The following is a 15,298-nucleotide window of genomic DNA, read 5'->3' as shown; positions in this document are numbered from 1 at the left end:
AAAATCAGCAACCGTAAAAACGACTTATTTGTGATACTGCGAAATATTTACTTCAAGCTTTACTTTTTACTCACAAAGAACAAGACAACCAGAAATTTCAAAAATCGAATTAAATTATATTAAATTGGTTAACTTTTATTATGTGAGGCAGTGTTTGTTTTACATATAAATTTCATATTGAACGTAAGTATATACAAGTGTCACAAGTTTTTATTTTTCTATGGGATGATTGAAGAATTTATATTATTATAATATTATTATTATTATCATTTATATTGTTTATCAGTCACGATGTTCTAAGCTGTTATACTCTCTTCCCAACGAAATCCACCCATCATCTACCCATCCGTTGAAAGGATGCTCCGTAAGGTTGTGTCGTTTCGAAAATTAACCAGTTAGTTTCCATGCAAGTTTGACGGACTTGAATGTTAACTTTTATAAGATACTTTGGCAATGCTTTTTCGATGGAACTCTAAATGTTTTTTGACAGTCAAAATTGAAATATTTACTACAAAAATCTAAACAATGATGATACGGAAAATTTGAAAATGAGAGGCGCCGAGCTACAGGTTTGATTTGATTAGCCATAGGTCTTCAGATCGGATGTGATGGGAAGGTAGATATTGGATGTGCTCTGTGGGAAACGTTCCGAACGGCTGAACTGAAGCGAATAACTTACTTCGACGGAAGTGGTTGCCAGTGAACTGAACGTCGACATAGATTAACTGCGTTTCCTCGTTGCGATAAAAGCCCTTTATCGGTAGTTCTAGTTGACATTCAACTAATTAAGACCCCTAAGGGAAATATAATTTTAACACACTTTGGAACAAAAATTTAAAAGATTCTGTTTGAACTATATGTAAATACAATACGATCGGCAGCCGTTGTAAGAAATTTACGATGACACTAGATGCTTTGTTGGAGTTTCAAGTTCGGCTCGGATTTAAGCGCCGACCGAAGTTGGCATTTGCCCGCATTCATATTCGCATTTGCATCTCATTAACAACCAAAGCCGCTAATCGGGTGACAGGCCAAAGCGCTTTTGGCGCCTCCAAAGTGGATACTCTTCTTAAAAGAGATAGTTTGATTCAGCAAAACAGTTTGTTTATTTGCAGGATACGGAGGAAGTCGGGTTACTTAGAAGACAAAATATTGATAAATGTTTTGCAATAACTATTGTGTATTTACCTGCCCCGCGCGCATATCCGCTGGGTAGGAATTAAGAGATTCTAAACAGACAACCTTGTAAAAATATCAATACTTTTAACAATCTTGTATTCATCATAAAGTCCTTGATTACACAAGATTTATATGCTATTAAACAGCGGAAGTGTCTGCATTAGTCGGTTGAATACCTTCTCCACCTCCAATTTCGGCTAACAATTTATATACCTATTATGAATTTAAGTCAAGATTAGATAGGAAGAGAGGCATTGTGGCAGCATCTGTAAGTCGCGATTGTTGATCTGCGATTTCTAGGGCGCAGATAAGGAGAATGCGTCACAGATCCCCGTACAGGTGGTAGAGGTTATAGAGCACACGAGTCGTAAAGCCGTAGTAAAAACAAACAACGGACGAGAAACGCTCGTTAAACTCGGTCAAATTCATATTTTCGGATGAGCGAATTTAATTAATAATTCGGAACTGCGAAGAGACACCTGTTTGGCGGTGTTGTAGGTGTAGGTCAGTGATCGGTAGGAGTATAAAACGGTCTGTCGTCGAACCAAGAGACCAGTTATCAATAGCACCTCCAGCAAAACACCCACTAAAATGTTCAAGAGCGTGAGTCTGATTCGGTAATAGCCATATGAACAGCTAACCAATGAATTTTTTCGCAATCAAGGCCCTAATCATTTCCCTGTTCCTGGTGGCAGTCGCCAGAGCTGCCGATGAGTCCCAATCCGAAACCATCAAGTACCGGAATGAGATCAAGCCCGACGGCACCTACAGCTGGGAGTTCGGGACCTCCAACGGAATCGACGCCCAGGAGAGTGGTCTGGGAGGAGTTCAGGCTGCTGGGTCAGTGAAATATACGGCTCCCGATGGTTCGCCCGTCCAGCTCGAGTACACGGCCGATGAGAACGGATATCGTCCCGCTGGAGCTCATCTGCCCACGCCACCTCCTATCCCGGACTACATTCTCAAGGCTCTGGCTTATATCGAGGCGCATCCCTTCAAACGAATCCAGCTGAAGAAGTAGTCTAAAATATAGGTTTTAGATTAAATAGGTATAGCAACATTTTGTGTACATAATAAAATACATCTAGGAATTACAATTTTATGTTTGCTTCTTTAAATTAAAAGGATTCGGCAAGCCGAAGATGTAGCATAAAAACAAAATATTAAACAGGAAAATGTAATAAAATGTTTTGTAAATATCAACACTTAGCTTACTTTACGGAAATAGTCCCTTAAAACGAAATTTTTCTGCAATCCACCAAGAAAGAACCGAAACTCGCCTTGTGTTTTCTTCTTTATTGGTTGTAAATCATTGTTAAATTGCAACAATTTGTGATATAATTTAGCGTTCCGATAAAAGTTCGTTTGTCGGCTTTAGTTTGCAACTAAAGTTCAATTGATAGATTGACGAAATCATAGATTCAACTGCCAGACTTTGCTTCCATTGAGCTTGAATTAAAATTTTTGTTGCGCGCTTTTGAAGTGCCAAAAATCATCGAAAAAATGTCACATAAAATTGTTCAACTCGTTTGTATGTATCTTGTATCTCTTAAATCACATTGAAAACATGCTCCTCTCCTAGCTTTGTTAATATTATAATCGTAATTGTTGTTAATTTTTTTGTTTCTGAAAAGTACAACGTGCACATATCTTAGTAGTTGAATTAGTTCATAATATGTTGTTTGCTGGCTTCTCTAATTTTTTCGCATTTTGTTTTTTACAATAAGTTAACGTTTATCTTTATACTTCCCCTGCAGTGGGTTTTATCTTCTTGCATAGGCAACTGTTGTTAATAATATTAAGGTTTTCTAATGATTTATTTCCGTCTTCAGTCCGTCCGTCAGCAGTCCGCTTTTTTTTTTTGAAAATGTAGATTCAGAACGAAATCGCTTCGTTAGTCATCGCTTAAATAGTTTTCGTTTTATTGTTTAGGCCGCTTAGCATAGTTAATTAAGATCTCCTTTGCGCTTGTTAAAGCCGATTCCAATTGGTTTGCTTGTTACAATAATCAATTAAGATGCATTTTGAGTAAATTATAAAAAAGAGTAGAAAAATCTAATAGATATCTTTACTTTTGGATTTTCTTGTTAAGTTTTAGTTTAAGTTTCTTTTTAGTGTTTGCAAAAAGTGCTATTCGCTCAAAAATTATTACATGTTGTTCCGTTTTTTGTGTCGTATTATAGTTCTCGAATAATTTAAGTTATAGCTTAGCATTGATCGAGTAGCGTTTTTGTTTTCTTCACCTCCTCTTCACTCGCTCTGGAGTAAACACATAAATTTAGTTCTGATACAATTACTAAACACATAAATGAACGCAGTGACTTAAACTTAAACGCAAATGGGGCTTTGTGGGGGATGCGGGTAACATAGGTATCGCTTAATAAACATAATCTAGAAGACTGCCTGTCTATTTGTAAATTTCCAAAATGTCAAAATGTGTATGGTTCTCGGTATGGGGTTAGAGTTAGTGTTGAATTAGTCTCGGGGTAAGGTGTGGTGTGCATGTGTGGATCCAGTTTTCTGCTTTCTGCTGTCTTTATGCCGTGGTGGGTGATGCGGCTGGGGTGGCGGCATTGGTCAACTTGGGCGGATGCGTGGCGTTCACCACCCGGTTCGTGTTGTCCAGCGTCTTCGAGTGCTGCAGCTGCATCAGATAGTGCTGCTGCGTCGGCTTGTGCAGCGCTAGCTGCGAAAGTGCATCGTCAATGGTAAACCACTGGCGCTTGCGGCCGATGCTCCGCGAATCCTCCCACTCATCCAGTTCCTGGGTCACGTTCATGACGAACACCTCGGTGCGATGCATGTGGTCGTTGTTCTGGAAGAAAGGACAATAGTTTAATTACTTTGGCCGGAAAGAAGCTTATTACATTTAAAGGGTGAAAGGAAAAAGGTAAATCAATTACGATTTCTCCTTTACCAACCTCGAAAACACCCAGACAGCGACCCAAGTCACCAACGACGCCGGCTTCCTCGAGCACTTCGCGGACAGCGGTCACCGACGGCTCCTCCTCGGGTTCTACACCACCTCCTGGAACGATCCACAGCTCCGGACGACGAGAGGAGGTTACCAAGAGTACCTGGATACAAGTGACCATGTTAACAATGATGTTATATGTATATATTTTAGTATATAATTCGATTTCGTAAAAGTGCGAGATTAATAACGGTCTCTTATATAGTCATAATCATTAAATCGGCAGCTGCTTAGCATCAATTTACTGTCATGCCCATAGAAGTTCCATCGTAACATAAGAGTGCTAAAGAAGTCCACTTACCTCCGCCTCATTTTCGGATTTCACGCAAATACAGGCAGCCCGTCGCCTGAATCCATCCTTGTCGTAGATACGAGTAGAGTTGGGCTTCTCCTTGACCATCTGGGAAACAGAGTAACAAAGTAAGAATAGTCGCACTAGCACTTAGTTAAACCTGCCTGATAACTTCCATTACTCTACCCCCTTATGTACACGTTCAAAAATAACAATCGCTGATAAATGCTAAAGCTCTTCATATATCATTTTATAGCTTGACGCCTTTAATTTGAATGTGCGGCACATGAAAATCGTGATTCCAGCCTTATCAGATGTGCGATTGTAGGACCATCGGTAAATTGCACCGCCTGTCCGTCCGGCTTATCACATATCAGCCGGTCTTTCTCCGGCGGATAGCGTGCCGTACTCGCTCGCCGATTGTGTCGGTCATGAATGGTAAGTGGACTATTTTATGGCATTATTTTTACAGCTGAGAGGAGGATAAGCTGGACAGGATTATTTGCAGGCGGATCTTCAAAAGATCATTGATCAAAATGTTTATCCAATAACATGATATTTGCTCAGTCAGACCTTGACAATACCCTATAAATCTACTTTTCTAGTTCATTAATTCGATTAAATAATTGATTTTCTAAAAATTAGCAATCTTTTAATATAAACTGTTTGATGATTAATTTAACTTTTTTATTTATACCAAGCATTTTCTAGAATCAACGTTAATATTTTTTATTTGTAGAGAAAGATATTAAGTCCTAGAAACTTGTACCATTATGTTATGCCGATTGAAGCGTCGTTTAAAGTATAGAATTATTGCCACTCGCCTGCTATATAGGGTGTAAACAGTTGTGCCATTGCTCCTTAATCGCAATTCGGTTGGAATTTGGTAAGAAATTTGAGGGACACATTCACATCTTAGAGGTGTCCAATAGGAATATATTTAGGCCTATTGCCTACTTCTTAATCTGTGGGGGAGATATATCTATGTACCCTATAAATAGCCCCTGCTCTAGGTCTATCATTAGTTGCTAGTTTTAGGGTATCATCTATGTCTATTTCACCCCGTTTTTCATCCGCGAGCTTACGTTTGCAGTGGTATTCGCTGATAGCAGATGCGCGTTGTTGTCTTCCTAGGCACTTGTTCTCCGCCTGCTCCTCGCTCTCCTCTTTGTCCGCACTTCTTATCGCTCTCTGCCCCTTCTCGTCTTCCGCTGCAACAAGTGTTGCGTGTGTGTGTGGGCTGTTGAAGTGTGCCTGTGTGTTCGTGGGGAGCCGGTCGCTTTTGCTTCTTGCGATTTTCTGCTTTTCTGGCGATCTCGTGCCGCTTTTTCGCAGGTGATTCTTGGCCACTCTTCGCCTGCCGCCCCCTCCTCTTCCGCGCTCAACGGAACACAAAGGGAAATGGCGAAAACAAAATCTAAAGACGACAATTTCTGCGCTCGCACGTCACACGAGACGTTGGCTTGTATTGGTGTTCGGTGTTCGTGTGCCGTGCCGTGTGTTTTTGTTGTTTTGAAGTAGTAACGAAAAAATAACTTTGTGATTGTGTGGGTGGGGAAAAGCGAGAAACAGAAACTTGTTGAAATTATACGAAAAATAAAAACGAGAAGAACCGAAATGAAGAAGGAAATAAAGCGCAGACAGGGCAGAATTATTTAACTACTTTGCAAATATTGCATGTTGTTGTTGTATTGGTTTTACACGGGAGAGCGTGTGACGCGTTGAACGTGTGTGTAGTGTGAGAGCAGCTTTTTCCTCGTCTCTTTCTCTTTCTATATTTGTCCTCAAACTTGAGATCCGCTTTTAGATCTCAGCTCAAGTTTTCGCTATTTCACAGCTCCTCTTTCGCCTTTTTTCGCCGTTATCCCAGCGACACACATGCACACATGTTTTTGCTTCCCATTGCCTCGACAATATGCGCGTGTTTTCCGGCTGCTCTGCTTGCAATGGGCGAAGCTGATTGGCACACGGCTGCTGGAAAAGCGGAAAACGCGTGCTTTTCACCGTTACGTCGCGAACGAAGCCGCGCGGCCTTTTTGGTGGGTGGGTGGTTGACCGATTTTATATTATTTGTTTAACTAAGTATTAGTATAAGCTAGTGATGTAAAGAAACATCGAGCACCGATGTTTTTGGCGATATTTCTCGATGTGTCGTCAAAATCGACTTGTCTCGGTATCGACTTTCGAATCGATGTGTTAAAATCGACTTAAGCCCATCTTCAGACGGTTTAACATCTGACTAAGCCGATACATCCTCCAGACATAGCAGAGACACCCTTGCAAGACATTATCATATTTTGATATATCATTGCTTGCCCTATTTAGTTTTAATTTATTTAAAAAAAAAAGCTGACAAATTACAGGGGCTAAAAAAATATTATTTATCTTTAACAACGATGTAAACAAGAAAAGTATTTGAACATTTGTGTACCCGTTACTCGTAGAGGAGTGGTATACTAAATTTGTCGGAAAGAATGTAACCGGTGAAAGGAAGCGGTATATAAATTCTTGATCAGGGTTACTCGCCTAGTCGATCAGGCCATGTCCGTCTGTCCGTATATACTCTGAGATTTGGAAAACTACAAAACGCAGGGCAGTCGTACTTAGCATTCATTCCTGAGCTTGAAAAAGCCCCTCAACGGCGCTTAACCCAGCAATTAAGTATTGCCATTATCTTAAAGATCAATTATGTTGGTCCACACTAGCCCACCTTTGACCCACAAGTGGACATAGCTTACCCAGGAATTAAAGCCTCTTTAAACAGTGAATGGATACGAACGCTACACGTCCATAGTGGAAACGGAGCCTTAGCTGATACATTCTTAGCGGAGACACTCTCCACAAGAAACGGAGTTCGTATTACAGGCACTTGGGGTGCAAAAAAATTTTATAATTTAAAATAATTTAAAACTTTAAAAACTGATTAAATTAAAATGAATAAATAATTAAAACTAATATATGTTAAATTAGGTATTATAACGAGGGTTTAATAAATAATAACGATTCAGTCGATCTTATAAACCCTCTTAAGCGGGTAAAACGAGTGAAGGTTTAATAATTATCAGATACCCATTACTCAAAGACAAATATAGAGAAAGTGAAGGAAAAACAAAATTTTGCTTTCAAAAACCACATATTATTTTATTATCTTGTTATGGAATATTTGTTCTGATTGTGTATTTATTAGTTTTTGATTATTTTACACAAACTATGCCTTTTTTGAAAACGTGTAATTTTCGAGCTATATATCTCCAAACTGTTATGTCTAAGGTGATCTGCAAAAAAAAATTGATAAGACAATCAAATCTGCTGATTTACCATATCAGGGAATGTTCATAGTAAGGTGATGAGCTTAAAAGTGGCTCAATGTTCTCACCAAAAATTTGCTTTAAAGAGAAATGTATGAAATATAAGCCAAATCTTCAAGAACAAAATAACCTTAAGTTCTATTTAAGCATTTGAAACCCGCATACAAATCCGCATGATTTACAAGCTCGAAGCCCCAACGCCGCCCAAATAGTCGCAAATTTTTGAGTTGCTGCCAGGAAAATTCCGTAAGGATACTCCGAGGAGAGCAAGTATGAGGAGTACTGTGGGGCAGGTCGAAGGGGCTGACTTTATGACCCAGGCACAGGCGCAGGGAGCTACCCAAAATTTGTTTCTTGTCCTGTTGTCTGTTGCTGTCGGAGGTATTGCTGTAAGCTTTTAATGCAACTACTTAGCATGGAGGCTTTGGGGCAGGGAAGTCCTTGGTGTCCTTGGCTCGCCTTAACCATTTTCGGGGAAACTCCTCCCCCGACTGGCTCCTTTTCATTTTCCTCCTCCGATCTCCTGGCTCTTTTTGCTGCTGCAGGCGAAGCAAATTGGTTATTTCTTAATGCATTTGCCATTTCCTTTTTTGGCTTTTCTTAGACAATTTTCCCCGGCCGCTTGTCGCATGAGTTATGGCCACTGTATCCATTTTCATTTCCATTTTCTTTTGGGTGACCATGCAGAAGTGTTAAGCAGTTTAACGCGCTTTTTCATGGCAATCCCGGGCTTCTTCTCCGTCTGCACTGGGCGACACTTGTTTAGATGTTAATTCTGCCAAATCGATCGCTCGTTCCTGCCCGACTTCCTCTTCCTGCCCCGCCCACTTCTCCGACGGACAGGCGGCATGCCCTGCTGCACATAGATTCAATGTCATAAATTTGGCAAGAGGCGTCGCTCTGGCTAAAAAACTTTGCCTATTTGATGCGTTCGTGTGACCTCAACCAGATAGGAGCAATGAAATCAAATGTGGACGTGAGGAGATGGTAATGGACCCCCGGGACTTCGGGGGAATGGTGAGCTGGTACTGGAAATTTTAGTGGAGAGTAATTTCAGTGTTTAGGCAGCACAATAAACTTAGCTATGTTAAGGTGTTTATAAATTTAGTGATCAAGCCATCTCAATATAAGAAATGATTTTAATTAAAGGTTGAAGATTGTTCCTTAATGAATTCCTTTCCCATTTTTATAATAACATTGTTTAAATGGTTGCATAAAAATGGTACTTACTTTTGAAAGTATGCCTAGTGGGTATTTGGAAAAGTATGGTTATCAAATAATGGAATATTTTAATATTTATTTTTATTGTTATCAAAAATGTTACTTAGACTATGCATTATATTTATTTTATTATTAGTACTTTTAACTGGTCTTATTGTGCTGGTTGAAAATTATTTTTTTTAATCTGAGCTTAATTTACATTTCTTGTGGGGGCTATACTTCTTAACACTCATTGTCCGACTGAAGCATTTCCCAAAACTAGCTCCAAAATCCATAGACCAAATCAAATTGCACTTACTTCCTTCCTGCCTTCATTTATTTTTGTTTCGCCATTTCACTATTTTTTCGTGTTTTCCCCCATAAAATTGTTTTTCCTTCCCCGCTTTACTATTTTTTCGTACGTTATCCTGCGGCTGTTGTGGTCAACGCTCGTTCGTCCTGTCTACTGTCATTGTCGTTTCTGAGTTTTCCTCTAGCATTTTTTCCTTTTTCCCGGGAAACTCCTGACCACGTGGCGAGGAAACTTCATGAATTCAAATGAACCCGATTCCCTTAAGTTACTGTTAATTGAGCCGGCAAATGGGATTCAATGCGAAGAGACTTTCCAAACTTGCTGACTCCTGGCGCAGGTGTCGCAATCTGTCGTTAATTCCCTAATCCCACTAATGCCACGCCCCTGTCATCGGATGGGTGCCCTCGGCCGCCCCCTTTCCTGGCAGCATATTGTTTCATTTGAACTCGGAAGGAGATGGTCGCAGATAAAGGACATGGAGTCACCTACAAACGCAATTTGGCAACAAATGCAGCAGGAGGCACAGCCAAACAAGCAACAAACCTGCAACAAGAACAACAGCAATGGAGTGCCCAGAATTATACAATTTATGCGATTTACGAGCGGCTCCTTCGCCTGCTTGCATCCAGTGATGCCCCTTCGGCCTTATTCATAATACATTTAATATTTTATTTTAATATCTATTGAATGAATAAAAAAATGCATAATTATTTATATACATACATTTAAATTGGTATCATTGTTTAAACCTTTAAAATAATATGAAAGAATATATAAATATTGAGTTTTGCTATCTTACATGAGATATTTGAAAAAATATTTATTGTCCAGTAACGTTATATTATATAATAAATATATTTTTAAATTATATATTTTCTATAACTATTTAAAACCGCTTAACAAAACAATTATCTTAGTCTTATCTTATTCTTAAAGCTTAATAACTGGGGGCAGTTGATTTATAATTTTTGTAGTTATAGAGAGTATTTTAATTTCATAATATTTTAAAATATATATTTCTTTTCCTGGGGCATCCCTAGCATCACTGCCAGTCGGGAGTCCTTTGTCCTGCTTTTTTAGCAGCGGGCTGGAAACTATTTCTATTGTTGCGGCGCCGACAGCGCCTGGGCAAGGATATGCCGTATTTCCGTTTACATAATAAATTTGCTAACCACGTTCTGTCCTCGTTGGGTCCTCCCCCTTTTCCTCTCGGCTGTCCTCCCGGCCTGCCCACCCGCTTTTCCTGTCGCTCTTCCTCCTCCAAGTGAACTGCGGCATCGCCACCAGCGCCGCCATCGCTTGGCATCAAGTGCCTTGTGGTCTTCTGCATCCGAGGATGGGGTTAAAGTTGAGGTCGGCGCAAAAAAAATTTAGACAGCCACCGCAGAAGGCGAAGACCTCTGCGATTTCAGCGCTTTACAAACTTTAACGTGGTGCACTGACTTTGGCTGCTGTGACAATTGCTTGCCTTCTTCGACGGAAGTCCGACGGCGACAACTACTTTTGCTTGATCACTGGGCGGCCGCTGGTCCGGTGTGGCCTCTAATTAATCTATTAAATCGAAACCACAAACGAGAGTGCAAAGCGCCTACAAAAAACCAGAAAGGAAGGCTATCTAGGCAAAACGAACTTTTAGGTACCCTTGTACAATATTTTACAGACTTTATATTTCTTTTAAATTAGATATATATAATATTCCATTCCAAGGAAATAAATCTTGGTTAGTCGACGGTTTTTATCTGAGATTATCATTTGCCTATTTGTAAGTAAATACATTTTATATTTATATTTCATTAGGAGGTTGATAGTTAAAGATTTTATTATATAAACACGACAGTCGCCTTTGATGAACTCTAACTTCCGCTCAAACTCCACATACCCTCTTCCCAGGGTATGAGTAACTTATATCCATCATTGAGGAAGTTGTCTCCGCTGGGGAGTTGATTTGAATTGGCCCCAACCCGATCCGTCCAGTGCAGCCCAACTGGCCGCTTCCGTTTTCCGCTGGAAGTGAAATCGTTCGCGGCGGATGCCATAAAAATGCCAACTTAGTGGGCAGGTACACATGGGCACTCGATACGGGGCGTGGCAGTCGCTGCTCCCAGTTCCCAGTGCTCAGTGGCCAGATCTCTCCTCTTCCCACACAGATAGCTCCTTCGCGAGACCCCTCTTGCAGAATCCAGAACCCAGACCCGTCAGCTGTCCCGGGGGTTCAACAACCGATCCTGGCTGAGCTGCCGTTCGTTCTACTAATGGCTTGCCACACTTTACATTAGCGTCACAATTTATTGGCCGACTGCTGCGCCGGCGCAGACGCATCACAGACATTGCAGCTGCACAGCGAAAAATGCATAGAACATCAATTCCATTAGATATTATTATAATAGTTATCATTAAAAACGAAAGAAAAAGGGTGTATATATTGCTTTTAATGTAATGTAACTCTTCTGATCAGACACCTTTTTTCTAAATCCAAATTTACTTTACTAATTTTGAGAATAAGTTTTATAAGATTACAAATACATTTTGTTTTAAATTGTAAATGATATAATTAATATTATTTAAGCAAAGAAGTTCATATCATTCTAATATTTAGTTGTATGCTATTTAACAAAGTAGAGAAAATATAAACAAATTTAGAATATTTATTTTGCTCTATGTTACAATAAAAATAATACCTAGCTTTAGATTGTTTTGGTACTTTATTTTAGAGCGCAGATATTGATATTACCTGTATCTATTTTTTGTTATTTTATTGTAGTGCATTAGCATTCTAGCAAAGCCAAAAATGTTATGTTTAATTTATGGAAATACAAATTAACTAAAATATTAAACTTTTAATGACTTTAACTTTTTTCAGTGCCCTGCTCGGCCCACTTGGCCGCCTGCTCCACGCATTGCTTGGTAGCTAAAATGGTCATAATAATAATAAAAATTTTCTGCAGTCGCCAACGCGTCGCAGTTGCAGTTGCAGTGGCTGCTGCAGGGGCCGCTGCAGTTGCAGTCGCTGTCGCTAGCGAGGCGTTTGAGCGCATGTTTGACGCATCAATGATGACGACCACAACTACTCCGATGATGATGATGATGATGGCAACAGGTCCGCCAGGCATTCCCCATTCCCATTCGCAATCCCGATCGAATCCCATTCCAGCTGCCCAGTTGAGCCCCCGACTCCAACTCCAACTCCCCATTCCAGACCCCAACTCCCAACTCAAAACTCCCAACTCCCAACAGTGCGTAAGCTCAGAGGCGACCGGTTTATGTCAAATGTATTGACAGGTGCATGGAGCCGGGCGACGGCTGCTCCAGATCACTGAAACAGGCTCAAACGGTTCGGTTTGCAGCGGCGATGGGATGAAGGTGGCTAAAAGTCGATGCGGGGGCACTGCCTGGCTTCAGTGCATCCATCACTGTCGACGAGGGCTCACTGTGACCGGTGGCTTGGGTATTTGTGGGTAAGGGATCATGTTGTAGGAACGGTTGGAAATATACGTTTTTTATATTGTTTTTAAGTTCAAACAAATGTTTTGACATTTTAATTTGAAAATATTTAGATTATTCAAAGCCTTTGTATTATTTTGTAGGACATAATGCATTAATTTCAAGATTTTTTATTTATGATAGTATAAATCCATTTTTCTAAAGGCTTAGTGTAAGAATATTAAAAACAAAAAATGATGGCTATAGACTATTTATATCAATAAATTGAAAAGTCCTAATTGATTACCATTGATTACCTCTCAGCAAGAGCCTTGACCATTATTTACTAAGCTAATAGACTTAAAAGTATTAAAATTTCCAACTCCATGTCCCTAGACTCATTAGAATTGACAACTCCCCTGTGAACTCTGGGGACTTCTTTGAATTTGACTCGATTTTAAATGCGCAAAAGAAAAGAGCAAAAAATAATGTTAATACAGCCATGAATTTATGTTTAATAAATGCACTGCTCTCGCGATCTTTAGTTTATGTTTATGTTTGTGAGTATTCCGCATTCCAATCGGTAGCCTTCGCCACCCACCTCCCTCCACAAAACCTCTTTAGGAAGGGGGAATAACACCCACAAAAGCCGGCGAGTGTTCATTGTGAGGCCGCAAATAGCTGCGCTGGTCTCCTCAACTCAAGTTTGATTTTGATGGGTTCACTGGGAGAAAAGGGGTATTAAAAGGCTGAAAAAAATAATGAAAGAACTTCAAACTAAAACCTTGTCTTGGTTAGCAATTGGATTTGAAATTAGCAGAACAAATCGTAATTGTTAATAGCAAAAGCAATAAACTTGTTTTTTAGATAAAAACCATTCACAAGTAAAAACTAAAATAAATTAAATTTAATATATAAAAATAAAATGGCCATTTTTTCAAAAACATTTGTATTGTTCTATAAAGTATCTTTATAATAGAAAGATGTGAAGATAAAGTATCCGTATAAAGATAAATAATATGGTAGATATATTCTTTTTATAAAAATATTTTTCCTAGTGTAGTTTTGACTATGTTTGGGTGGGGTTTTGGCTTTGAGCTTGACTTTGGGCCGTGGTCCATCGTTGGCGGCTTCTTTGTGGCTTCGGTCAGTGCGGTGCAGTTTTTAGATTATTTGTTGCTGACAGCTTCATGAAATATTTATTATTATGGTCCCTCGCTCCGGCCGAGATCTCCGCCTCAGTGCCCGCTTCCGCAGGCAGGTGTTGGTGGGTGCGGGTGCTGGAGCTGGTTACCGATTTCCGATGCCCGGAGCTCGACTCCTGGGGCTCGAGCCCCCCGCACATAGGCAAAGCAGTTCTGAGGGGGCTGCGGCTACCAAAATTGAGGTGTTTGCCTCCTTTTGCAACTTGAAAGCCAGAATGCCGAACGAATGCCGATGGATCAAAGAGTCCGGGGAACAATGCTGCGTTAAAGGTAATTGTTTGTCAATTACTCGACTCCCGAGACGCAGCGAAAGCCAACAGCCGAAAGGCAGCAGTAAAGCCCAAAGGAGTCGGATCGAAAGCGCGTGGCCACGTCTCCCGCCCCGCCCCGCCCCTCCAACGGGGACGGAGTCCGCTCCTCTGGGCCAATTATAGGCAGCCAGCTCGTTAGCATATACCAAACCGTATCCGTACGCCAATCGGCATCGGCAATCGCTGCCGATAATCGCGAGGAGTGTAAAATTATTTAATTCCCGCTTATCGCAGCTGCCGATGCCGCTGCGGCGTGCCTGCGTCCCCTCCTTAGTCCAAAATCCGCGAGGAGTGTGTGAAAATGTGTAGCAGTTGGTAAGACAATGATATCTGAACTGGCATTTGGCATGGGCATAGCTTTGAGATTTGCCAGCGGTTCGGGATGAGTGGTCTTGGGCAGGGTATTTTGGGCGGCGTCCTGGGGAATACTCACAAAGGTTGCCAGAAGAGGCATAAAAGTAATATAACCTAAATAAAAGTTCTATAACCCAAATAATTTGATGTCCGTGGTCCTTACTTTTAGACAATTACTCATTTGATAATTTTTTCCATTCTATTCTTATTTCTATCTAAATAAAATTACTTTATAAGGTTGTTTTGATACACATTATTATTCTTGATATACTAGCCACTGATCCTGAAATTATAAAAACCACTGTCATAAAAAAGGTAAGATGGGTGAAGGTAAAGGTAGGATTATCTCTTCACTTATGACACTATTATTGAGAAAGACTGTACTAGAATTTCATTTTCAGGATCGTTTTGTCTAGCTTTTTAATGTTTGCCGAATCTAATGAAGACGTGTTGTACGTTTATAAAAGATTATGATGAAATAAATTTATGAATTATTAAATAGTTTAGATTAGTATTATTGTTCTCAATACTACGCTATAATTTAATTTTAAAAACATTAAAGACTTATACTTAGATACCTTGTTACTCCTTATAAAAAAATGTTGAAGGGTATCCTCAAGTCCTGAATCTCCCACAGCCAAAGCTGAGTTGGGGCATTGTTGGCCCGGCTGTGTGTGCCAGTTTGTACACAGAAAAGTAATTTCGAGCATGTCGCTGCAATCAGAGGACGCCGCCGCCGAAG

General features: G+C 40.2%; 2 protein-coding genes and 1 long non-coding RNA gene across 3 annotated transcripts; 1 reads left to right on the top strand and 2 right to left on the bottom strand.

The window, feature by feature from the left end:
* Nucleotides 1–236: 236 nt before the first annotated feature.
* Nucleotides 237–821, bottom strand: LOC127010810 (uncharacterized). The gene is made up of 2 exons (XR_007763612.1): nt 680–821; nt 237–592 (listed from the first exon to the last, which is right to left on the bottom strand). It is a non-coding gene; the product is annotated as an uncharacterized LOC127010810 (long non-coding RNA).
* A 644-nt stretch (nt 822–1,465) lies between these two features.
* On the top strand, nt 1,466–2,382 carry LOC108028610 (endocuticle structural glycoprotein SgAbd-8). The gene is made up of 2 exons (XM_017100531.2): nt 1,466–1,782; nt 1,844–2,382. The coding sequence occupies exons 1-2, from the start codon at nt 1,771–1,773 to the stop codon at nt 2,198–2,200; spliced, it is 369 nt and encodes a 122-aa protein (XP_016956020.1). The 5' UTR covers nt 1,466–1,770; the 3' UTR covers nt 2,201–2,382.
* Nucleotides 2,383–2,455: 73 nt separating this feature from the next.
* LOC108028609 (diphosphoinositol polyphosphate phosphohydrolase 1) lies at nt 2,456–6,565 on the bottom strand. The gene is made up of 4 exons (XM_017100530.3): nt 5,531–6,565; nt 4,455–4,553; nt 4,101–4,256; nt 2,456–3,994 (listed from the first exon to the last, which is right to left on the bottom strand). The coding sequence occupies exons 2-4, from the start codon at nt 4,551–4,553 to the stop codon at nt 3,716–3,718; spliced, it is 534 nt and encodes a 177-aa protein (XP_016956019.1). The 5' UTR covers nt 5,531–6,565; the 3' UTR covers nt 2,456–3,715.
* Between the last annotated feature and the right edge of the window lie 8,733 nt (nt 6,566–15,298).

Source organism: Drosophila biarmipes, chromosome 3L (assembly GCF_025231255.1).
Source record: "Drosophila biarmipes strain raj3 chromosome 3L, RU_DBia_V1.1, whole genome shotgun sequence".
Classification (NCBI taxonomy): Eukaryota; Metazoa; Arthropoda; class Insecta; order Diptera; family Drosophilidae; genus Drosophila; species Drosophila biarmipes.
Note: the sequence above shows the minus strand (reverse complement) of the source record. Positions and strands in the feature narration are given on the sequence as shown.